The 25109-nt window shown below is 37.6% G+C and overlaps 1 protein-coding gene across 4 annotated transcripts in view; it reads left to right on the top strand.

The window, feature by feature from the left end:
- The window catches only part of LOC308389691 (uncharacterized protein C14orf132-like), a 41553-nt gene extending 16838 nt beyond the window's left edge, over positions 1-24715 (top strand). For 2 of the 4 annotated variants that reach the window (XM_080871178.1, XM_080871177.1), the window contains exon 2: positions 22105-24715. In XM_080871178.1, coding sequence (XP_080727304.1) covers positions 22114-22341 — 228 coding nt within the window. In that variant the 5' untranslated portion in view covers positions 22105-22113 and the 3' untranslated portion in view covers positions 22342-24715. Of the gene's footprint in view, positions 1-20224; positions 20265-20644; positions 20716-22104 lie in introns of those variants that run through there. The other 2 variants (XM_080871179.1, XM_080871180.1) reach the window with 2 other exon arrangements.
- The last annotated feature ends 394 nt before the right edge of the window (positions 24716-25109 follow it).

Genomic DNA, 25109 nt, shown 5'->3' with positions numbered 1-25109 from the left:
AGTCCTGAGATAGTGAAAACTTGCAACAGACCCAGATTTTCATGTGTCTTCATATTTAGAGGCACACAGGTTGAATGCAAACAGTCAGCTCAAGCAAATTACACGGAGCTGTTTGCATGGGGGGGAAAAACAATCAGTGCTTTAAATAGATGAAAAGCAGGTAATCGTGCTTTGATAGGTATGTTTTCTATTCTGGTAGCTTATCAAGAAATGCAATTTGAAGGCAGGTCACTGATTTATTTTCCTTTATTGTCTGTACATGCAGTCTTTTCTCATGTCTCTGGGTATAAAAATTTGATAAATTCAAGGACACAGAGAGAGTGAAAAGGCAGTAAACAACATTAAAAAGTTGCTAATGACAAACTCTTATACAAACCCTTAAGAGATGTTGCCCTGCTTGACACGTCTCCATTAACAGATGGGTTGAAGGAGAGGTCGTGCTCTTCAATGCAGGGCCACTTCGTAGTTTACTCCCACTTGATGGATGCATGTAATACAGAATAGCGGGGGGAGACGAGCATACAGTAGTACTGTGGGTTGGTGTTGTCAACTGCTTTTTATGCAGTCTTTCCTAGAATCAGATAGATACATTAATTATCTCATATCGAAGACAGAAAATGCTGAAAAGTCAGTAATGCTGCAGCAGGTGGTTAAATGGCCAGCTCCAGGTTCCCACCCTTCCTCTTTCTCTGATTTGGGCATAAACCACACTAGCAAAAATGCCACGAGTTTCCAATTCATTTCCCACCTGGCTGGCACTTTGTTGTATGTTCATTCCCCTGCTCGCTCGCTCTCTCTCTTTATCTCCACCGTCTTTATCAAATATCAAATAAAGCCATAAAAGTGCCAAAATGATATTAAAAGAAAGCATGCAAATGGGACCATCAAGTTCCTGACTAACAGGAAATTGCAAATCTCTGTTTTTGGCTCTCATTATTCTTGGAATGAAGCATGAAACTGCCTTCTTGTAGAATTCTTTAAACTAGGCAACAGTAAAGCACCTCCACCCAGTGGTACGACCAGTACATCTGTAGTAATGTATTTGTCCAATAAAAATAAAAAAATAATAAAAATATCTATTCACTAAGTCTGTCTTGATTAGTAAGAGCTCACTGCAGTGAAGTTATCAACAGGTGTAGTATTTCTTTCTTGGATGAAAGCTAATGTTATGAAACTATATATTTTTGTTAGTGACTTTAGCCTTTGGAAATCTAAACCAGGAGTATGTAGCATTTGTTAAGCAAGCAGTGCCTGCAGAAATCTCTGTGGCTACACATGGTTAATTAGAGGATGCTAGCTCCAATCCCCCTGTGAGCCTAAATTGGAAGGAGTGGATGAAAATGGATGGATGAATAGTGCCTTAAATTCTGCTGAGCTCTAAATTTAACGAGAAAGGATGCTTGAACACAGCCCATCTACTGCAGATGCAGTAACTAACATTTCAATCATTTCAGAACAGCAACATTTCAAAACAAACCAGCATTTTTACTGCATACTGGAGTCCAGTTCCCCTTGTTTTTCCCTGATCATGAATCTCTGCCCTTTTAGGAAAGAAGCCTTAAGGTAAAATATGGTCAGGAGAAAGAGCAATGGTTCCTCATCCCCTTTTGTGTGCTCAATCTTCACTGGAGCAGGTGTGATTTATTGACCACCGAGCAAAAGTTGGGAAGAGATGGAGATGGAATAGCAATACCTGCCAGCACATTGCTGTTAGTCCATATGCTCAAAGCTTTTTGTATTGTGTGACACTCAAATGATAATAATAATCTGACATACAAGTTTTGTTTTGGTGTCACAGGTGGGATCAAAAATTATTTAGCTAGTGGATTTAATATTGTAATACATTAGGAGGCAACACGTTCTCACTCCCAAAGCGTAACATTTTACACTAGGTGACAAATCATAGGTATGTTACGCCTTTGGCCACCCAACACGTCCCTATATTACGAGTTCGGAAAAATTAGGAAACACGAGAACCGTTTGGAATGAATCTACACCTGTACATTTATTTTATTTAAATCGCTTTGGAAAACACTATCTAACGCGATTAAGGTGGTGGTTAACATTAGGGTTTGGGCTGGAATACACGACTGGAACGTGTGTTACTGCAGGAGCGTCATTCTATTCGATTTCATGCACAATCCGGTGTGTAGCATAGGAACGCAGACGGTCACCTTTTGCGTTCCCATGGAACACCTCGTGACATGACAAATCGTCGGTATATTACGCGTCGGGAGTGAGAAGGGGGTGTAAGAGGGGAATGATCATGTTAAACTGATCTTAAATTGATCTTGAGTTGCTGAGGATTAGGGTCGTATCGTATCCCATAGTCCCAGAAAGTTGGCTTTGTTCATGTGGACTTTTCAGATGAAATCAATTTCTACAGGGTCAAACATGTTAACTTTAGAAGCCTGAAATCAATCAGAAGACCCACACCCCAAAAACAGGGGTGTGGGTCTTTCTATTTCAAGTAATGCTATATGTTTTTAAGTTATATATTTGACTCAGCTATAGCCAAAAGCATACGAGTCAGCAGTAAAATGCATCCAGTGGTTGAAATTCTCTCGTAAAAGATCTATTTCAGTAAATGGAAAGTCAAACTAGAGATTTTTAATGGGATCTTCCAAATTCTTGTCACCAGAGGGACAAACATGTATTTGGCAACAGCTTACGGAAGGCTTACTATCTTGAAAATTCCTCAGATTTTGATTTATAAGTCTATCAATGTTATCAAACAAAATTTAGCCAAGTGAGACCAGATAATTGATGGATGTAGCAACAGTAACCAAGGGAGCCGGGGCTAAATGAACTGTCAATAACTGTCATATTACAACACATAATTTCTCAATTTCACCTTGCCATCTTATTTTACAACATGTTTGCACTGTAATAGCAAATGTCTCCCAGCTGTTTCGTACCTAAAATGAGTGGCTGCATATTGAAAAAAGTCCTGGGGTGAATGAAAGGGAGACTTGATGGACTGTGACAGCCAAGTATGAAGTAATAACGTCTTTCCCTGATAGACCTATGCCAAATGTTTCTTATAGTGTGCTGCTTTAGATATTCTGCAAGCATCAATTATACATTTTGGCATGAATAATCTATTCCCCCTAGATAATTGCAAAGTAGCTTCATCAGCCTGTATTGATGTGTTTTAAATAAAATTAAGATACAATTTAGGGTAAAACTTTGAAGAGTAGTGCCTCGGCCTGCTGTTTGAAAATGAGCTTCAAGCTGATGCTCCAGACGTTAAAACGCACATAAAATGCACATCTGCATTCAGCTCATGAGCAGTTTTTTTTTTTGTTTTTTTTTTTTTTTTTTATGAAAAGGAAACACGATTGGCAATTGTGGAGAGTTAAACAGTGAGTGGTTGTTCTGCTTTGGTGAATGGTGAATGGCAGAAGCTGATTACACACTATTAGTGAGGAAGCAGTGATGAATTATGATTGTAGTTAAACATCGCCACGGCTGCTGTAATATATCGGTATCATTATGCATTTTTGGAATCATTAGTATGCTAAAGGCAGTATAAGTGGGTCGTGAGTCTCCAACATGGCGTCTGTAGTTTTCCAGGAGAAGCCAGTTAAATTGTTTACATCTCCACAGTTTAAGTTAATTACCCGCTCGCAGCTTTTCCACAACTTATGTCAGCTGTTACTCTTTCCAAACTTTAAAACCTTACTGGCTTCAAACAATGCCTCCATAATAATACCAACAACAAAATCCTGCTTCTTGATTTGATCTCTTTCACTGGGCCTTACTCTTTGAGTGTGACCTTGGGTTTGTTCAAAGAAAGCAGCCCTAAGGCGAGTGACAAAGTGTACAAAGAGGCCTTCCCCTCCCTCCATTTCCCTCTCATTCAACTCCTCTTCAATCTGCAAAGGAGTTTAGGTTGTATACCACACAATATTACTTCACTGCTCACGAATACTGCTGCCTTAGGAGAAAAGTCTTCCTTTAGATTGGCTTCTAAGGCAACAGCTGACAGTCTCTGTTGTAGCTCTAGCCACAACTCAAAAACAGGCTGCTGACTGTATTTCATATGAAAACATATGATACCTCTCCCATTACAACCCTGGTTGTATTTTAGTACTAGCAGGGCCTCCACTGTCCTTGTGATGTTTTATATAAAGTAAATCTGGCTGCGACCTTCCCTTTCTGGGCACATACAACTTTAATGCCCAGGTAATGAATCAGGCACTTACAGTATGTAAGCTGTATTACATATGGAAGTCATTTGGCATCTCTGCTGGTATGCTTGATTTGTGGAGAAGTACACTAAGTTTGCATTTTTTTTCCCCTTTTAACATTGAATTTTTTATGACGCCTTCAAGGAGTTGTGAATCAGTTGTTGGCAAGTGCTTGAACCTTCTCTTAGCAGGTGTTTTGATGCATTTGAACTTCATAACTCTGTGTTGGAATCAACAGTTTCAGACCTAAGCTTACACCAAACTAAGAAGTATCACAATATTTTACCCGGGGCGTTTTACTCTAGCCAAAATAAGTAAATGGATAGTGAGGATATTCATACTGGAACATGTAGTGCATACGCCATATCAGGTTAGGCTTACGGCTATGCTTTAAGCATAGCATAGGCCCTGAAGGGTCAAAGCTGTGCAGTCTTATACTTTACTGTCGCTCATACTTGTCATTAAGAAGCGATGATATTGTTTGTTGCTGCAGTTACTGATTTCACACCTGAGTCCCGCTCACTTGCAGCCTGTACACATTCTGTGTCTCACCACCCACTCACTATTGCTCCCTGTCATTTGTATACATCTCAGAGTGCGAAAGTCAGAAATTATTTATTTATAATGATGACTGATGGATAGAAGGTCCAGAGACATAAATGCAAGGCTTTCGTGTGCATACGTGGGCTTTCGTGTATATCTTTCATGCTCATTTTTTTCCTTCTTTTGCCGTGCAATAATTAATGTAGGCTTGTCCAGATTTGTTCTGTCAAATTATTCAGAAACTAATGTGTTTTCATGATGCATTGTACATGCAAACATTTAAATAAACTCATACTGCGAGAATTTTAATAAGAACAAACAGAGAGGCACCACTGTAATGTAACTAGGCCAACATGGCACACACATGACAAATGTATGACATCCACCCACAGGGAAAATAACCATTCATAAATGCTGATGTCAACCTACAACAGTCTATAGGTTATACACTGTACTATACGAGTGTAGGCATAAGTATTCTCACTGCCGACAACATACACACTGAAGAAACATCGTCCTCGTAGCTTAAAACAGGCTTTGTGTTTTTTCAATTTTGCATGGTTAATGAAATAATGCTTGCTTTTTGTTGTTTACTACAACATACAGCAAACTAAAAAGGCTCAAGCGTCAAATAAATATGACTGACCACTTTTTGCTCTACCAACACCAAGCCCCAAGGACAAAATAATGATAATAAAAAATACATTTTCACTTTGTACTTCAGATCCACTTAAGTAAAGGTCAACCAAAACTCATTCACTTTGCAGATCATTATGCGCCATGAGGCCACACTGACATAAACAGGGAAATCTAATTTTGGAGACTTTACAGCAAGTGCTGCAGCACTTTGTGGAGCCTTCTGTGTTTATTCTTGTGTTTGTTCACAGAACCCCTGTGGCCACTCTTTTTACACCCACACAATCTATTTTGATTAAATATATAAAAATATCAATATCAGCTGGCAGGTTTATGTTTATTTGTTTTGTTTTTTGAAAAAAAAAAGCATAATACTGAGACTGTCATTGCAGAGAAAAGCATAAAATGTCTTTTGGCTTTAGTAGCCACCCATGGATACATTTAAATGGACTGGATATTATTAAGATGCTTTGCTTTTTTCTTTAGGGTTAATGTTAAAAAGAGGCATGTTTAAATCCTTTTTACACCTAAAGAAGCATTGAGGCCTTAACCTCACCAAAGAGCCCCTGATCACCAAAGCATTTATAATAACACCACAAAAGCACATCCCTGTTAATACGAGCAGCATAACCAGTTTAGTTGTGTTCAGAGCAGCGCTTGCATTATGGATGGGCCTCTGTATCCTGTAATTGCATCCCCCGAGGCTGAATTCTATGGATACACTTTGACTATAAGTTACACTAATTCATACAATATTGGTAATGAAAAACGTAAACACCCATGTCACTAGTTTTAAAGCACGACCCTTGTTGAAAATTGCAAAACAAATGGAAATGTGTTGAGCGCTCACAGTCAGCTATCCTAGTGTGCTTCTTTCCTGCTTTGCCTTGAAGACAGGTATTTTTGGAGTTTTGTAACTACAATTTTCTATCAGTGTGCAATATGTGTATGGTTGTAATTACTGGAAAAGAATTGACAAGTAAATGAATAATTGTAAAATAGCAAAGTGACTTGAGGCAAGTGGCCCCTGTTAAAGTTGGTTCCCCGTCCACTTCATGGTCTGCTGCCAACCCTGATTCAGAGGTTAGGGATATTTTGCTGGAAAGCATCCATTATGCTAGCAATACAATACAAAAATGCCTTCCCAGCAGGAAAAAGGAAACTAAACCATCCATCCATCTTCTTCTTTTACAGCATCATTTCCCTCCACCCGCTACAGGGTCAATGAGGGAGGCTGTAGTCTATCCCAGCTGTAACAGGGCAAAAGGCAGAGAAGCTGGAGTACCCGGAGAGAACTCTTACAGGCAGAAGAAAAACACACAAACTCTACATAGGAAGGCTCTAGCCTGTCTTTGAACCTACGATCTGCTTCCTGTGTGGCAGCAGTGCTAACAAAAGTCAAATCAATTTGATCAAAAAACAAATGTTTATTGCTCTTGACTTGCGTATTGTGTTTGCAGTTAATCTTGAGGAAATCAAAGTACTATTTACTGTGTAACAGATGGATCACTTTTCTAGTGCTTTTTGACAACCATTCGTACCTCTTACATTATCCACCTCATCGGTTTTGTCATTTTATCTTAAATTCATACATATATGAAAAGAATATATGAAAAAATGTGAAAAACACATAGCACAGAGATGACTTTACATTTGCAGTTTACATTTGACAGGAAGTGTTGGTTCTTAATGCTCTGCAGACCTGAGGGCTGCTCTGACGCAACACGTGTGCACATAAGTGGATTACTGTAGGTAGGGGATGTTTGCTCTGATAACCCACGTTTAAATCACATTATTATGTCATACACATACACAAGCAGTATTTATACCAGCAGCCATGCGGATGTTGATTTATATTATACTGCATATTCACAAACAAAGAGAGAAATTCTCTTAATCTGCCTTAAAAAAAAATCCTACTGCCTTTCAGTCACATATCCCAGTAGCTTTACCTTACAGTAAGAATAAACAAATCAAGTTGCTGTTGTTATAAATATTTATAATTTAAATTTTTAAATAAATATATCATGGTGTGGGATGAAAATAGATCATCTTAGCTGTGAATTACAGAAATTAATAAGACAGGTCATTAAGTAGAGAGATGCACAGTGCATACAAATTATCCAGAGATGTTTCAAAATGCATCCATTTCTCTTCAGGGATATACAGTGATACACATAACACACAAATTGCACGAATAGCATATGAGGCTGCAGAATTCAAATGTGACTACTGACGAATAAAGTATAGACAAACATACAAACCAATAGCCATGCTTCTATTCAGGCACTGGTGATCGGTCCTAGAGAGGTACAAACATGGTTAGAGATGAACTCACCAAAACAGAAATAATTTTGTTTGGGGAAGCCAAATGTGTACAACAGTGCCATTTGTCTTTTAGCTTCTTACAGTCACCCCGTGTGATTTTTGACTGTGCATTAAAATGTGAAAAGCAGATTATGAAAGAAGACAAGCTTATTTCAACAAAGTATCCTCAGTAAGGTGAAGGAGTACCTCCCGCCACATGACTTCCAGAGAGTAAGTCACACTTTTATTACCTCTTCCTTAGACTATAGTAATTCTTCATATGTTGCCTCTGATCAGTCGTTACTTTGTCACCTGCAGGCTGTAGAAAATGCAGCAGCTCACCTTTTGACAGGAAAGGAACTGCGTGATCACATTACACCTACATTCCAGCTCATTTCAGGGTCCAGTTTAAAATTTTATTACTTGTTTTTAAGAGTCTCAGTGGTTTTGGCCCAACCTTATTTAATTGAACGTTAGCAACCTTACACTCTTACGGAGCACTGACGTCTGCAAGCCAACTGCTTTTGTACATTGCTAGGCTCAAAAGCAATGAAGAGAAAGCCTTTTCAGTAGCAGCTCCTCTGGAGCAATACTCAGTCTTTCATCCATTGTAAAGCACTATTAAAAACCTACTTATTCTCACTTGCTTTCAATTCTAGCTGAGCAGGGTACCCTGGCTTTTATTATGCACAATCTTATTTACTTTGTTTAATTTTATGATTTTTTTGTGTAAATGTGTTGTATATTTAGTTACTCTTATAGTGTTGTTTTAAATGTGCTATAGAACTAAACACAAATATATTCAAGAAATCTCTTAAAAAATAGACCACAAGTTGAGGCTGGCATAATATTTAACCACCAAAACATTTTTTTCTAATATCTGTAATTTGCCAGCTTAATTGAAAATAATAATGAGGTTTACCGATTTACAAAAAAGCAGTAAAGTCAATGATTATGGAGCAGCTTGCATACACTGGTAGATTAGCCTCAACAGAAACATTTAAAAAAATGATTTTGGTAATTAGCAGCACTGCTAATTTAGTGCAGCTGTGGCTCAAATCTTTCATTGGGTGGTGATCTAATAAATTAATCACTGTATATGTACATAAAGATTTGTAAATACAGTGAGATGATAGTGTAGAGTGTGAGTCAGTAGAATCCTTGAGGAGATAACTTTTCCGCCTATATAAGATGAGTGACTCCCATTCCCATGTCACTGAAGCCTCTGGGATTCAGGAGGAAGAAGATATGAGACCAGCAATGACAAGGTCAGAGCAGTCAGTGACTGAGGGGGAAAAGGATGTCAGGAAGAACTCTGGCATCCAGACCTCATTGAACCATGACCTGGAGGCGTTGAGTGTGCAGGTGTGCACAGATTCTCAGCTTTTTAGGATTTTAAAGTGAGAAAAGTGACATGAGGTGAAATTGAAGATGAATTATTCATGAATCCTCACAAACGCTTGCTGTAATTCTGTTAATATTGTTGCCGCAACAATATTACCGTTATTACTGTCGCAAATGAAATTTAGTCGTAATGAGAGTCTTTTCAAGCTCAAGCAGAGGAAGTGAGATTCTCAAATTAGCCTACAGAGCAGATGACAATATTCTCATTGCAACCACTGTTGGATAAGTTCACCTCATTGTTTGTGTAACATTAGACATTAGATTAGTCTCCTTAAACAGCAAACCTCTCTTTGGGAAGACTTGCCTTTACAGTACAATGCATGTGTGTGTATGTAACACAGACGGGAGACAGAAGTGTGCATAATATGAAATGCGAATATTTGAATACTGCAATTTGCACATCATTATTGATAATTACAATGATATCTACCTTGATATAATTTACAAATGCAGTAGTCTTAAGGTACGTAGGCATGTGGAGGAGAATGTGGTTCCTTGAATCACTGACCCTGAGATCGCTTAAAGGAGAGCTACTCGTCATTTCAATAGCTGAAAAGATGATTCTTCATCTTATTGCCAACTGCTTTGTACTTCAGATAATGAAGTAGATGTGAGTCTTTCTGCTTGGCCTGTATATTAAGAGTAAGAGCAAAGAAGAGCCTGCCCTGCAGCACATCACCTCAAGCCTTAGTCTTACATGAGCGGACACTCAATTCAGCACTTTCGTCTCTGCGCTTGGTTTCTCTGTAGTGAATGAGCAGACATGGATGGAGATGTAGCTGTGGCTGACAGCAGCAACATATACAGCAAGTGCATGGTCTTTTCTAATCTCTCACAAGTGTTCCTTATATACACATTCAACCTGTTTGCCCTGATACTTACCAGTAAAGTTTGAGAATGAAAACCAGATCACTCTATGTACTGAACTTTATAGATTTTACTGAGATTGGGAAATAGAATAAACTCTGTCCTTAAAATCTCAAATGCAAATTCAGTTTAACTCTTCTAGATTTGACCATGATAAAGATTATTTAATCCTGTAAATGAGCCCAGATGTTTGTTTGTTTTTGAGGGTACAGGTCTCTACTCGTTATTTGCTAAAGAGTGTCTCTGAGATGGGCTTATGGTTTGCATCTTTTTTTTTTTTTTAGAAGACTGAAAATATGACTGAAATGAGTTAAGGCACAAATAAAAACCCTGTAAAAAGTCATGAAAGTAGATTTGCTTTGAGATTTGAGTTATCAGTTCACTTTTATGATCTTACTGCCTTCATTTGCCTCATATGGTTTTGTAGAAAAGGGTAGCAAGTTAATCAGCATTTATTGTGTCCATATATTGTGACAACCTTGCTTGAGGTGGAACAAAGACAAGTTCCTGCCAAATGCAGATGCAACAGCTCCACATGATTCATCATCTGAATTATACAAAGAAATATAATAATGTTCCAGATATTTTTCAGCTTACACAGCTCATACAAACATAACAAAGCTAACGAATTTTAATGAGTGAGTATTTTATTTGTATGTTACTAATTAGCAAGTATCTGCCCGCATTCATAGTGGGTGTGTCAGTAATTAGTATACCACATCTGCAGAATTGGCTTACTTGTACCTCCAAAAACAAAGGTAGCAGTGGCTAATTTTTTTACACAGATACATGGATATTGATTAATTTATTTAAGAAAATAAATCTAAAAAGCAAAACACTTTTGAAAGACTTGCCTGCTTTGTTTGTAAAATGAAGTTAATGATCCAGCTCACAATTCTTTGTGTAAAGGCAGGAACACAGCATCTCAGGCAGTTTTAGACTTTGAGGAATAATGTGATGATTTGAAAAGTCTGAATGCTTGCATCAATAACAATTATGTGTATCACGAATAGAGCCTAAAGAGGTAGTCAGCACATTAATCATCTAAATAATAGAGCAGAAAAAAATAGATTTTCTAGACTGCCAGCCTCTGATTTGATCTCTTCAGTTCGTTAAGACTTGTTTTGGAGGATATAGAAGTGAAATCCTGAGTCATCTTTTAACTTTTCAGCTCCATTTTCCCTTATTTCTGGTGTTTTTTAGGTGCTGCTGACTGATGCCATTTTTAGCTTTAGGATTTCTCCTTGTTTTGTACCTGTGTGAACCTTGTGAGTAATGGATGAAGGTATAACAGACCTAGATAGGCACTAAACATACCTCGACTTTAAGACTCCCCTTGATATTTGATGTATAATCAGCCAATTCATCTCAGCGTCTCTGAATAATTGTCTGTCTTTCACTCTTTCTTGTTGCTATAAATCCTTATCTGTCTGCTCCTTGGTGTGATCTAGTTGGAATAAGAAATCAGTCTTTGTTTTGGTGCAATTTAATGTTTTGTAAGCTGATGGATTTAGTTTAATCTCACATTATAAGTTTTCACACTACTGCTAATTACAAATGTGCGAGTAGCAGACACTGAGTAATTACCCCCAGATGTGAACATGCATTATTACAGATATTGTGTTTCAAATAAATGTGGCCTTTTTCTTTAGCTGTCCTACTTTTAATGCATTGTGAGTAGCAATAATGGGGGAAAAGAAAGATATAAAGTCGAGGTCAGAGACAAAACCAGGAACGCTGATCATTTATAATATCTAAGAAGTATATTAAACTTTCTTCAGTCCTGCTGAATTTCCACTGACCTGACAGATTGATCGAGGCGTCAAGTGAGGATCACTTGGGCTACACTTGTTCTATTGAGTTATAAGATTTATTAAAAAATGCTGCTGGGCTGCTGAGACAGGGAAAATCAATGAAAGCAGAGGTGTAAATCTGACCAGTAGGAACCAAAGGGGTTTAACACTACCGTGCTGGTGAAGAAACCTTTTAAAAACCCTTAAGATTTATGGTATGACTACCTCAATCTGCTACAGTTTACTAAGGAATATGCTAAATTCAAAGTTTTTTCTTGGTGCCTACAGCCCTATAGAGAAGAGTGGTCAGAGTGGTATATTTATTTACTTCCCTGATTAGTACTGTAATTCAGTTGCATCTGTAGAGAGCTAATGTTACCAAAGCCCAAAGTCAATATAGTTCTGCAAAGCACGCCTCCAGAATCTGCAACTTTTTGTTGTCAGATAAGGAAACAAAAAATATTCTGAAATTGAAATGTAATGTAATACTCAATGTATTCAATGTAATACATTTTAATACTGCCTAAAGGTTTCTTTCTATGAGATCTGTGCTGGCTCTTTGCAGGCTATTTGTCTGCAATCTGGTGCTTTCACGAACTCACGAATCTCTTCATTGCTGACTTTAACAATAATACATCTGCCTGCTTGAGAGTGTTGTAACCAGGTCAGTGTAGATGTTGCAAAGCTGTTTTTACCATAGAAATAATTCTGTCATCCCACCCTCTATATGTCTACTGTGGTCTTTCGGGGATTTGGAAGTGGCTGAGCTATCAGTGCTTTCCTTCTGCTAAAGAAAGTAAAAGATTGTTCATTTGGTAACTTCAAAGGTTTTCTTCAGATGTTATATCTGCTTCATTTGTTGTGAAACAACATGGAAAAATGCTTCAACTGGCCATGAAATTACTCATTAGTCATTAGGCCTCTGAAAATGGGGTAATATGCATAAAATAACTTTAATTACTAGAGTTAACATTTATTATTTGATTTCAAATCCACAGAGGTGGTGTACAGAGAGAAAATGACAAAAATTTGGTCTGTTTCCAACAAAGTTTGGACCTACATAAAAAGAACTTCTTCATTTTTAGGGGTTCAGTAGATTTAAGCTATAAATCTGAAATACATCAACAAGAATGAGAGTCCACAGCTGTGTTATGAGCTCTGAGAGAGAGTATTTAGGCACAGCAGTGTTTCAGATAAACGCTAACATCAGCATGCCAATATGCTAACAATTACATTGCTAACAAGCTGATTTTTAGTAGGGCTGTGTCCAGAATCACTCAGTCTGCTGTGTCTATCCAACAAATGATGTACCTATATATACATTTTGATGTTGTGCAGATATTGTAGCCTGTCATCATCACTGGTACTGTGGGATTCTGAGTGTAAAATTTGTTCTCTCAGTAGACTCTTTACTGCTGCCCATATTCATTGCTAATGAAAGCAGCAGGGTGGCGATGTGAGAAACCTGCCAGCCTTTTAGAGCAAGTCACATCTGTGCGCAGTTACATTTAGTATCTGTTGCTGGATGATCTCACTGTTCCACCTGTTTCACTTCTCTGAGAAGAGCACTGATTAGACAGGATTAGATTTAAGTGTAGTAATACATGTCTTATGCATATGTACAGTTTTAGGTCATCTCACCACAAAGGTGGTTTCACTGTAACTTAATGATTAGGCATGCTTTCAGCAACTATTTTGGGGTGTGGTTGATTGACATCCTTATGTCTTTGCACATGGGTGAACCAGGAATAAATAATTCTGAAGAAATAAATGTCACTTTCAATAAAAGTCATATTTTAGTAACTAAAATAACTGTTTGAAATCATGACATTCTGATAAATATTTAGTTATACTCCTTCAAATAAACAGTTTATTAAAAATGTATTATAGGAGGTTTGGGCTTTGGACATCAATTTTGGACATTGTAAAAATAAATAAATAAAAACACCCTTCAGTAGAAAAAAAAGATCTTTCTGCCTTTTGATGGTGTGTGATATTCTCCGTGGACATGTTTAACTAAATCATGATTTCAAAGCAGAAGAGCGTTTGTCTTCAAGCAACAAAATAACTTAATTGTGAAAATGTTGAAACCAAAGCCAAGATGGCTGTGACGACTGAGAAAATCAACAACTTTGTGTTTTCATTGATTGTGCTTGACTTTGCAAGCACAAAGTCAATTCTGAACGCAGCAGGGATCCACTTCTGTGCCTGTTTGTTCTCTAAAGTACTCTGTTGGGTCTGTGTTTCCACAAACCCCGCTAATTCTAGAGACTTATTCATCATGAAGAAAACAAGACAGTCGATCGATCCATTACTTGCGCAAGGGAGGCCTCGTCTGTGTCCAGCACGACAATGACCCCCAATGGTGGCCTCCTCTCGCTGCCTTTTATTGACAATCTTCAAACAATAGTTTACAAAGCACCTCCCCTTGCAACCCCCCTTTGGTTACATAGACAAGGCACTGTATGTAAGTGTGTGTGTGTGTGTGTGTGTGTGTGTGTGTGTGTGTGTGTGTGTGTGTGTGTGTGTGTGTGTGTGTGTTACCTCCTGCTGACCAAAGGGTCATAAACCCAGGAAGTTTACATCAAAAGAAACAGATCTTTCAGATAGGATGTATCTACAATAAAACCTCCCCCAGCACAGAGTGGCTGGAAAGGTGGTCAGAATCAAAGGAATGGCTTTGATCCTACTGCTTAAACTAAGACTGTACAAATTTAAGAAACACAATGGCAACATTCAACAATTAGACTTAACATACTCCTTGTTTTTTTGTTTTTTTTCTTCAAGAGTGCAAGTATTGAGTGTGATTTCAGTCTAGCGTCACTACACCGGTCAACAGTTTTTCAGAAAAATTTCGGCTTCTGAGATAAAATGTGCTGCTTCTTATTGACTTTTATGTGATGAAAAAGAACTGGCTATCTTTTAAAAGACTGTATAGTTTTTATGTACTTTTATTTTTTATTTATTTATTTTTAAATGTATTTACTTTATGGACCCATGTCCACTTTTTTAGATGCATTTTATTCATCATAAACTGTCTGTCCATATATATATATATATATATATATAGTAATTTTTCATCTTGTTTCATTAAATAAGAATAAAAATATAATAAAAATGATAAAGAAGGACTGAATGTAAAACATATTACTACTATTATTATTAAGTGTGGCAGGACTCTGTTCACAGCCCTGTACTGAATTTATTTAGAGCCCCAGCCTGGTGGGCCAAGTCAAAATGTTCTGTCTAGGTGTGACTTCATTATTTACTCACAGTATTATTACATCTTTTTGGATGTCTCCAGAACCAAACTTTTTTATTATTTAACAATGTAGGACACCAATGCAAGAAATATAAGGATTATATTTCACCTGTGCAAGTTCTTTATGCCTTTTCAGCATCACATTGTGAAGAAAATAAACAAATATATTATTTGTGGGATATTTCAGTCTACCTTTACTTTGCACATGCTGCGTCCACACCTACGTGGGGGATTTTTGAAATGCGGCTTTTTCTATGCTTTTGGGCCTCACTGAAAACAAAATGTTTAAAAACTCCTGCCAGGCTGGAGATTTTCGAAAACTCAGTTTTTGCGTTTACATGTGGACGAGGAAAATAGAGATTCAGTCACACGTCAAAGGTGTGCGCCTTTTTTTGACGTCACGCTGTGCGCCACGTTATTATTTACGTGAGATGAATTTGTTTATGCTTTTCCTCCCAGGCTTCTAGACTTCTGATTGGCCAACATTTCTAGACGGTTAGGATCATATTGCCACCTGTTGCTTTGGCATTCTCTTAACAGCATTTGACTTTGTTTGTTGCGTTTACATGTGGACGAAAAACTGCACGTGTGGATGGGATTTTTTTTTTTTTTTTTTTCAAAACAGAAATGGAAAAATACCCATGTACGTGTGGATGTAGCCACAGATTTGCTGCAAATTGTAAGGTCAAATTTAAGGTCACAGGAGAGGTCAAAAGGTCAAATAGGAAAAAAAAGTGTATTCGGAATTCATAGTTGATGAAATTCCAAATCGTAAGAGCCCAATTTCAACAAAATTATATTAATTAAAAAAAAACTTTTTACCAACATTTCAGCTATTTTGGCTAAAATTCAGGTATTAAATAATGTTTTAGTCATTTTTACTGCAATGTAAAGCATCGTGTTCAATTCAAGTGACTCAAAATTTGGGATAAATAAACATCAGTACAGGAGGGGCACTGTTGCTTCATTGCAAGAAGGTCCTGGGTACCCCAGCCTCCCCCACAGTTCATAGACATGTTTTTTAATTAGTGCTTCTGAATTGTCCGTTAGCATGATTGGTTGCACTAATATTAGATTGACAAGCTGTCCAGGGTATATACTGCCCCCTGCTTTGTGACAACTGGGAAAGGCTTCAGCCCCCCGTATTCCTGTATTGGATAAGTGGAAGTAAATGGTAGGGTGAAAGGAAAAGTTTGACTACATTTATTTCCACTTGACCAGTGGATTAATGCTGAGAACCACCTAGTTCTATCTGATTTTGTTTTAATGGTCATGCGTGAGTGCTTTTGTGGTTAGGTATATGTGTTGGTTTCTCCACTCTTCAGAGACATTTGTTTGGGCTTTTCTTATCTGGAATAAAAACCATTTCAGTTCAACACTTACTGGTGGTTTATCCCCCAGGAGGCAATTACAGTCCATTCTATTTCACAATTACTGTGATCATCCATGTAGGAGGACAGCTCTAGGAACAGCTGGGACGAATAAATCAAAGCTGTGAGAGCTGAGCAGGTGGAATTGTACATTTTCACTGTATCATCTGCTGTAGATTGTAGTTTTGCTGCATGGTGTGTTGCACAGGTGTAGCCATCACTCAAAGCCAAGAAGGTGTGAAATATGCAAGTTGGGCAATTTCTCCGCTGTTATTGGAGTGAAGTTGTGTCCCAACTTTTTACTGTTTTAGTTTGTGTGTGTGTGTTGATTTCATTTAATATAAAAAAAAAAAAAACAACCCCACAGATTCAATTGGTTAAAGATGAACAGTAAGTTGCATTTTTACAGTTTTTTTTTCTCAAATTTTTTTTTTTTTTATATGCTTGTTCATTTGGTTTGTTATCCACACTCCTGTACTGATATATGTATATACGTGCAAATGTGTGTGAGTATTTTTTTCCTGAGGTGCCTGCAACAAACCCATTTGAGTGGCATAAACTAATTCCATGCCACTCCAAGGATGGAAAGTTACACTTGAAAAATTTAGTGACTGCATGTCTTTTCCAAAACAAGGTCGTGTTGGCTTTGAATAATCCAGACCCCACTCTCAATAGCTTTAATTTTAACCACTTCATTTTCTCTCTTCTTCTATTCCATAGCTTCTGAATCCTAGCCCTTCGTGTTCAAATAAAGGATAAACATCTGCACAACATTACACAAAATACTACACTATCATATGTATTATCTGCACAGCTGGTCCTTTGAATTGAAGGAAAGAAGCTATTTGCACTTTTCGATAGCTACTGGAAATTGGGAAAGCGTGTAAATGTATCCAGGAGGCACAGATGTCAGGCAAATGTATTTGTTTAGCTGACTCAAGGAAGTGAATCATCGGAAAGTCAAGTTCCCTACTCCATGAATTTGATACATGCATGTATGAAAATGTAGCCATATGAAATTATATTTTGTGGTCTCTCATTTTCAGACCTCGTATTTGGCATTTTTGAAAACAGACATTATCACAGAGGGGGAAACAGAGAGTATGATTCTGGTAGGATAGCCATAAAGTATGCCATAAGCCATAACCTTAACAGGAATCTGTTTACTGAGGTCATAAATCAAGTGAGAAGTCAATTTCTAATAGACTTCTGTAAAATCGGGCTTTTTTTTTTTGCATCAATTTTGCAAAAAGTAACGCATTATGTTACTTGTTTATTCCCAGGAGAAAGTAATTTGTTACACTACTTGTTATATTACTTTTGCATTACTCTACAACATTGGCCTGGGGTGCAATGTCACATAACTACCAATTAAAACCTAAACCTTAGGCTGTAGTCTTGCACACCAACATAAATCTCTATCCAAATGAGGACACACAGTATCTTTATTTTACTGTTCCATAGTTGGAAACCAGGGCAAAGAGTGCTTCATTGATTAGACTTTAAGGTAGAATGAAAATGAAAATAATATTCATAAGTGTGCATGGTAAAAAAAATACAAGTTAGATTTTTTTTCATGTATCCAACCATCATGCAGATAACTGCCACACTTTTGAAATGCAAGTAGTGTGTTTTTTGTAATCTATCATTATCTGTAAAGTGATTATTGAATTTAGTAATGTTTTATAGCATTGCATTACAAAAAAAAATGCAATGTGATATCAGCTGTGGTAGAAAGTAATATTACAAATTCCAAGTTTAAGGCATTTCCAAATCAACTTCATTTCTTAGACTAGGAGGACAAGGAGGTCTTTTTTTTTTTTTTTTTTTTTTTTTTTAAAGCAACCATAACAAGTAGGTTGGAAAATCTTAACAGACAAATCTGATTACTTGCAAATAACAAACAGACAATCTCTCCTAATGACTGCATTTTACTCCAACAATGCTGAGTAAGGCGTTTAGTGGAAGAAGTTAGCTTTCCTAGTCCACTGCTTTTGTCAGCTACAAAAAAAGTACTGTGCATTAAACAATTGATTTATTAAACACGTGACCATTTACGATGGGATATATCAACCACAATGCTATGAACATACCCATCCGGTGGCTGATTTTATACAGTCATAATTGTATCAAGACAACGTCTTGTACCACAAGGCCTTCAAGAGTATAGAGAAAATATTACAGTAATTACACAAGTAATAACTTTTTTGAAAATCATCCTTTTTTTTTTTTTTTTTTTTTACACTGTTTACTTTGTGGTTGAAACACAAATATCCACAAGTTACAAAACAACCAGAGAAATTAGACTCTTTTCACCTTTCCCAGTGGGATACTCTTGAGTGCTGAGGTCATTTGTAAGGTTTCAATTTGGTACCAAGATGGTCTGAAAGTGGCTGAATGTGGTTATTGAAGCCATTTAGCCACTTGTTCACTGTTATGTTGAGGAGATGAATGTTTCCAAATATCAGGAAACTTTAGTCAGTACTAGAGCTTTATCCTAGCAGTAATTCTTAGGGGACGGCCTCCATTTCCTGCCTAAATGTTCAAACGCTATGGGATGCATGTGACCTTGAAGGTTCTAATTTCCAGTGATCCATTAGTTTTTAACTGCTTGATGCTCTACTCTCATATGAATGAGCCACAGAGTAATTGTGGACTTGTAGTTATAGAAGCAGTCCCACTTATCATCTGAACAAGAGGGCCAAACCTAGGGGATCAAATATTTATATTAAGACGTATTACTGAACTAGTATTTCACACGCTTCCATTATCCACTTCACTTTATTAGTATGAATACCCACTGATCCAGACAGCTTGCTAATGAGTTACCAATAAATAAAACATAAAGGTAAAGAATGCAGACAGCGTGGCACACATCAGTTATTGTCTGATTGAACATTAAATTGGGCAAGATGGAGGTGGAGCTCTGAATGCAGGATAAGGTTACAATTAAGGTAGTGTCTAGAGATTAGAGTGAAATAATCAAATCAGTCACTTTTTGAGGAGAAAGGTTGGAGTTGGCTTGTAAAGGTACAAGGTAAACAAATAAACCTGTGGGACAGTATTTGAAAGACAATCCACACAGATCACTGTGCATGCAAATGTCATTAATGTCAGTTGTGTTGCAATTGTAGGTTTGTTTTAGAGACATGGTTAGATATATAGTATGACATTTTTAGGTGCGGCCTTGTGTAGTGTGGCTCTGTGACAAAGTGGAGGAGCAGTTGCAATGCTCTCCATTTGTCCCATATGGGTTTACCTTTTTTTTTTGCACATTTTACACATTATTCTGTTTCTATGTATTTGCTATGATTTGCTATTTGTTAAGTAACATTGCTTCACTCACTATCCCGGGTTTGTTTGTGTAAGCGTTTTGTTGCCGGCAAATCAAACATTCTGCAAATTAAGACAAATACTAAGTTATGTTTCTTTATATTTTATTATGTTACTGATTAAGTCATTTGTTCATACTTACTTTGTTTGTCTTTTCAGTCTTCATAAGGGTCAGGTGTGGGGAAACGCCTGCCTGGCATTTCCTCATTTTAAAGTCCTGCTGATGTCACATATGACATCAGCAGGTCAAACCAAGTGGAGGGGTTTCTTTTTCCATAGAGATGCTTCCTTTTGTTTGTGTTAAGGTTTAAAGTGATTTGTTGAATGTTTTTCCTTTTGTTAATACCGCCATTTAGTTGTGTAAATGTGCATGTTAGAAGTGTGTAGAGGTTTTGTGTTGTTAGATAATCTGTGTAGAGTTTTAGATCCCTCAGTTGAGTGAGTGGTACTGGCTGGGCAATTGGAGGGAAATTGATGGCCCTATTTAAAGCCAGTCTCTACCAGATGCAGGAGAGAGGAGAGGTGAGCGGTGTTACCAGAGCCATGTTGTGTTGAGGTTTGTTAATTGAATTGTGGGAAGTTTTGTTAAGTTATACATTAAGTTCACTGTAAATTGCTCACCTCTGGAAACCTGAAATGTCTGCATAGTCTGCTTCTCTACCACCTTCCTTGACGTTCGTGCCTGACTACTTCACAGGCTCCCACTGATTCTGATTTGCATTACATGTTGTTCGTGCAAACTTTTAATATAAAAAGAAACGTTAAAATGGAAAAGGTTGATTTGAGATGCCACAGTGGGATGAGTCAGCACTTACAGTGACAGAATGGAGGGCAGAAAACACAGGTTGCTGGACCTCATGCATGCCTGTCTACCCCCATCATGCTCATGTGAACAGCAGGCGCTTTACAGGATGTGTCATGTCATTATTCACCACCAGGGGCCAATGAATGGAGAGCGGCAGAATGCTTTCTAAACAGTGTTTTCCCTTGTGCGAGGGAAAGACGAGGTGTGTGTGTGTGTTAACGTCTTTGTGCATTAGCCCGTGTTCGGGAGAGAGAGTGAAGGTAAGCAAATGAGCAAGAGAGAACATCTGTGTAAGCGAGCACTCAACATGCCTCCGAGGTATTTTTAGAATGGTTTTTTTTGTTTTGTTTTTTTGCTCTTTTTCCCCAACATCCTCTGCAGAGTTAGTTCTCCAGTCAGACAATATAATGGTCTGTCATGCATTTCTCAATCATGCACGTTGCTAAAGCCAGAGCGTCAACATTTATAGGACTCGGACTCCTAAGCAATGAGTCATTTTCAGTTGTCATGTTTGAAATCTAATTTTCATATTTATCAAGCATACACACATGCTGTGTTTTAAAAACTTATCCAGCAGTATCTGAAACTAAAAGGACACTCCATGCCTGTTTAGGAAACTTAACCAATTACCTTACAATCTGGCATGCTGGGTTTGGAGGGAAAGGGCATATTTGTCTTGGAGGTTTGATGTGCTGCACTCAAAGTGGGGATTTATGTTTTGTCTATGTCAGATTATATTCTTTCATCAAAGACAAAGTCACTTAAAAACATTAATATTCAGTTGAATTAGATGAGAGACTACAGGCAATGCTGGGAGCTCGGTAATAAATTAAATAAATTTTTAACTTTCTGAAAAAGGTCTGAAGCAATAATGTCAGTGCAGTTAATACGAACTCTTTGGAAGAGGAGGCCCTAATGGGACATTTGTCTACCATCATTTTTCAGACAGATTTTGTGCAACTGCTAAAGGGAGACAGGGATAATTCATGGTCAATTCTGATTGGCTAATTTTCTTGACCTTCTAAGACATGTCGAAAGTTGTGAGGTTAGTGTGTTGGTGAATTTTTAATGACAGATTTTCAGGAACGTTAACAATAAAAATAATGATTGTTATGAAATCAAGTAATTTTCACACTGATTCCTATTGGTGAATTTATACCAAAATATTGTGTTTTACAGTAGAAACACAGGCAAAATAACTTTATTATTCAAAGCCAGTAATTGCACCTTTACATCAACATTTTTAGTTTTATTACAATTTATATTTACATTTTCACAAAAGGTTTCGTCCATACCTTGATATACTAAAAGCAACAGTTTATTCCTAAAAGCAAAAAAGATGATTGTTTATGTTGTCAAATAAACAACCAAAATCCGTCTGAAAAACTTATTTTTAAATGGTTTATGAATTTGTGACCTTTTTTATTCAATTTTAATTTGGGAGTTTAGATTTAGATTTCAGACTTCTTTTCTGCATGAAATGTAAGAATATACCTACAATCTTGTAATGTGAAAATAATTTTCTCTGCATCTCCCTTGAGTGCAAAACTTATTTTGTACTCTCTCCTCACTTTCCCTTCTCCCTTCCTAGATCCCTGTAATGACAGGAGCCTTCATGGACTCCTCGCCCAATGATGACTACAGCGGCGAGCACTCGCTCTTTAACTCCTCGGCCAGCGTCCATGCCGCTGCCTCAGCCGCCTCGGTACAAGGCCAGCAGGATGAGCCGCAGTCCATGTCCAGCGATGCCATCTGGCTCTGGATTGCCATCATCGCCACTATTGGAAACATTGTGGTGGTGGGCGTTGTCTATGCCTGCACTTTCTGATGAACACATGCTGACAAAGACAACCCGCACACTCACACATCCTGCTTTTTCTCAGTCTCCGGACCCCCGAAGGAGGCTTTGTAGACAATCTCTCGCTCTCTGTGTCTCTCGCTGTCTTTCTTTTTATCCCTCACACTTTTTGGCAGGGAAGGGGAGGGACAGACCTGAGGGTGTAAAAGTAGCGATACTTGACAGTGACATATACACTGCTATACTTCTTCGTTGAGGGGAAAGACTGAAATTTGGCAGCATTTATCAGCAACAAGCACTTTTGAATGCTACAGCTTGAGAACTTGAGAATAAGGTTATGTGCACAGCAACTCTTTAGTTAAAAACAGAAAGAAATCTTTGCTCTCAACCATTAATCAAAAGGATTTTTTTTTTAGCTTAAGTTTGTTTTCGTGTTTCTGCTCATACGACACTCACTTATTATGTAGGAGGGAGGATGGAAATTAAATGGGGCTTAAGATTCAGGTTGAACTGGGCCATCTGAAACAACCACCAGATAGTTGCTAAGCAATTTAGGACAAAGCAGCTTAATTATGCCACTGAACAGAGATGGTGCTTGTTAAAATATTTAGAAAGTGTTAAAATATCTGCAAGATAAGCAGCACTGAGATTCTCCTATATGCTGATGAAACGGAACATATGGTTATAATGATCATTAGTGTATTTGGTGTCTTTCTAAGGTGAAAGAACAGGAAACTGCATTCATTAAAGACACTTAAATTGACTGTTACAGCAGTGGCATGTCAATTACACAAAAGTAATTTTTATAGACATCACCCCATGGAAGTGCATGTGCAGATGTCCAGCAGAGTCAGATCAAAACCAGCCAGTTCCCCAGTACACTCTCACAAGAGCTTGATGTATAGCACCTCTGAGAATAGAGGAGCTAACTGACCTGTGAATTCACAGCGAGTGAGTGGGCATGATTTATCTGCTTTTTGCATGCTCTATCCTGATAACTCTCCTTACCCAAAATAAACTGGGTATTTCCATTTGTGAGAATGCATCTGAACTTGACCATCTCATATTATCCTTTATGTGTGAGAAAGGCATCTGGTTAGTGCGCTGACCAGATTCTCATAATAGTGAGTTAGGAGTAATGACTTGTCGTCATGCCCTTAATGTCAAATTCCTTCAGTAAAAGTGGTTATTACAAAATCTAATCATATTGTCATAGTCTGCTTCGATAGGACTAGATAGATGTGAACAAAATGTAATTAGAAGCACAAATCAAATTAAACACACACAGCTTTTTTCCCCTGCTCAACCTTTTCCATAGTTGCTTTTTCACCTGTAAGCGATGTATTTCATCACCCAGCAGCAGAAGGTGGAAGTTTCTGATATTACAGTTGTACTGTAAAAACAGTAAATGTATGTATCCCGAAATGATGTAACACTAAGCAGAACTGTGGTAAACCTTGTTATAAATATGTTCAGCTATGTATGAAATCTCATATATAGTTGTCCTTTAAAATTTTCACTACTGGAGGTCATTTGTTCTGTGTTAGTGTGGATGGTAGTGCCAGCTTTTCAGTGGCAAGTAGTTCTTGTCCTAAAGGGGTTACAGTAACTTTACCTTAAGACCCAAAGATACAAATTGGTTTTCACATGAAACATACCATACGATGCACTGCACTTACACTGAAAATGTAGCTAGTAGGCTTTGATCTGCTAATTGATGTTTGTGCTTTGGTTAAATGTCCCTTACAAGCTGCAATGGAAAATTATACAAATATGGGCCTACTAAAGTCGGCAAGTTGTTTTATCTGTCAACTGTTCTATTTTTTTAGTATGATAAACTGACTGTTTTCCATAAGCCTTGATTATACTCCTTTGTGGATATGAACACAGACAGCTGGAGACAGTACAGCCGAATAGTCATTCTTGTTATACTTATCTGAAGTTTGCCGCCTGGGGCGTGTGCGTAGTTGGTGTATTGTAATGTAAAGTCTCCAAATTAGTCTGTGTGGGTCACAAAACATGGCAGGCATGTGGATAGCCACATGAATCCTCAACCTCACTGTCTGCTGAAAAATTTGACATCATTTGGACCCAAGTGGACCCACGTTGAAAGTATAATCAAGGCCTTAGAGGGTTGATAGCTCTTTGCTCAGACAAGTAAGTCATGTTTTCCTGGGATTTAGACATTACCAGTATATAATCCAGTCTTGTAAACACCATAACTGTTCAAATGTTCATACACTAGAAAGAAAAAACTGGCTTACTGTATGTATTGTACTATGTAAAGTAAAATTTAGACACTCAATTACTATAAGAGGACTTTTCAAGCCTGTTATTTTTAATAAAGTGTTGATGTAGAAATATTTAGAAATGTTGTAAACCACATACACAATGCTCCTTTTGTAAAGACATATGCTACTATTAAAATTTATGTACTAATGCAAAATTGGCTTTCTGTATTGACTTAAGAAGCACACACTTATATTTACTGAAATGTCACAAAGATGGATTAAAATGCAAAATATGTGGCTTTGTACGCCGATTGCAGAAACAAGAATTTGTTTCAGTTTCATCTTCAGCTGAATCACCTGGTTTTGTTCTCAGTGAAGCCAGTTCTCTGGCAGACATCAGTGCTGTTTGCTGCTTAGCCATCAGGTGAGATTGATTCTAAGCTCAAATCACGCCATCTGTCATTTTGACACAAGCACCACTTGTTTAAAAATTACCTGGATTTTGTTCTCTGCAGCACTTAGCTACTCTGACTCTCTGATCTCATACTTGTTTTGCTGAACAAACAG

The sequence above is a fragment of the Rhamphochromis sp. 'chilingali' genome (assembly GCF_963969265.1).
Source record: "Rhamphochromis sp. 'chilingali' genome assembly, chromosome: 21".
Taxonomy (NCBI): Eukaryota; Metazoa; Chordata; class Actinopteri; order Cichliformes; family Cichlidae; genus Rhamphochromis; species Rhamphochromis sp. 'chilingali'.
Note: the sequence above shows the minus strand (reverse complement) of the source record. Positions and strands in the feature narration are given on the sequence as shown.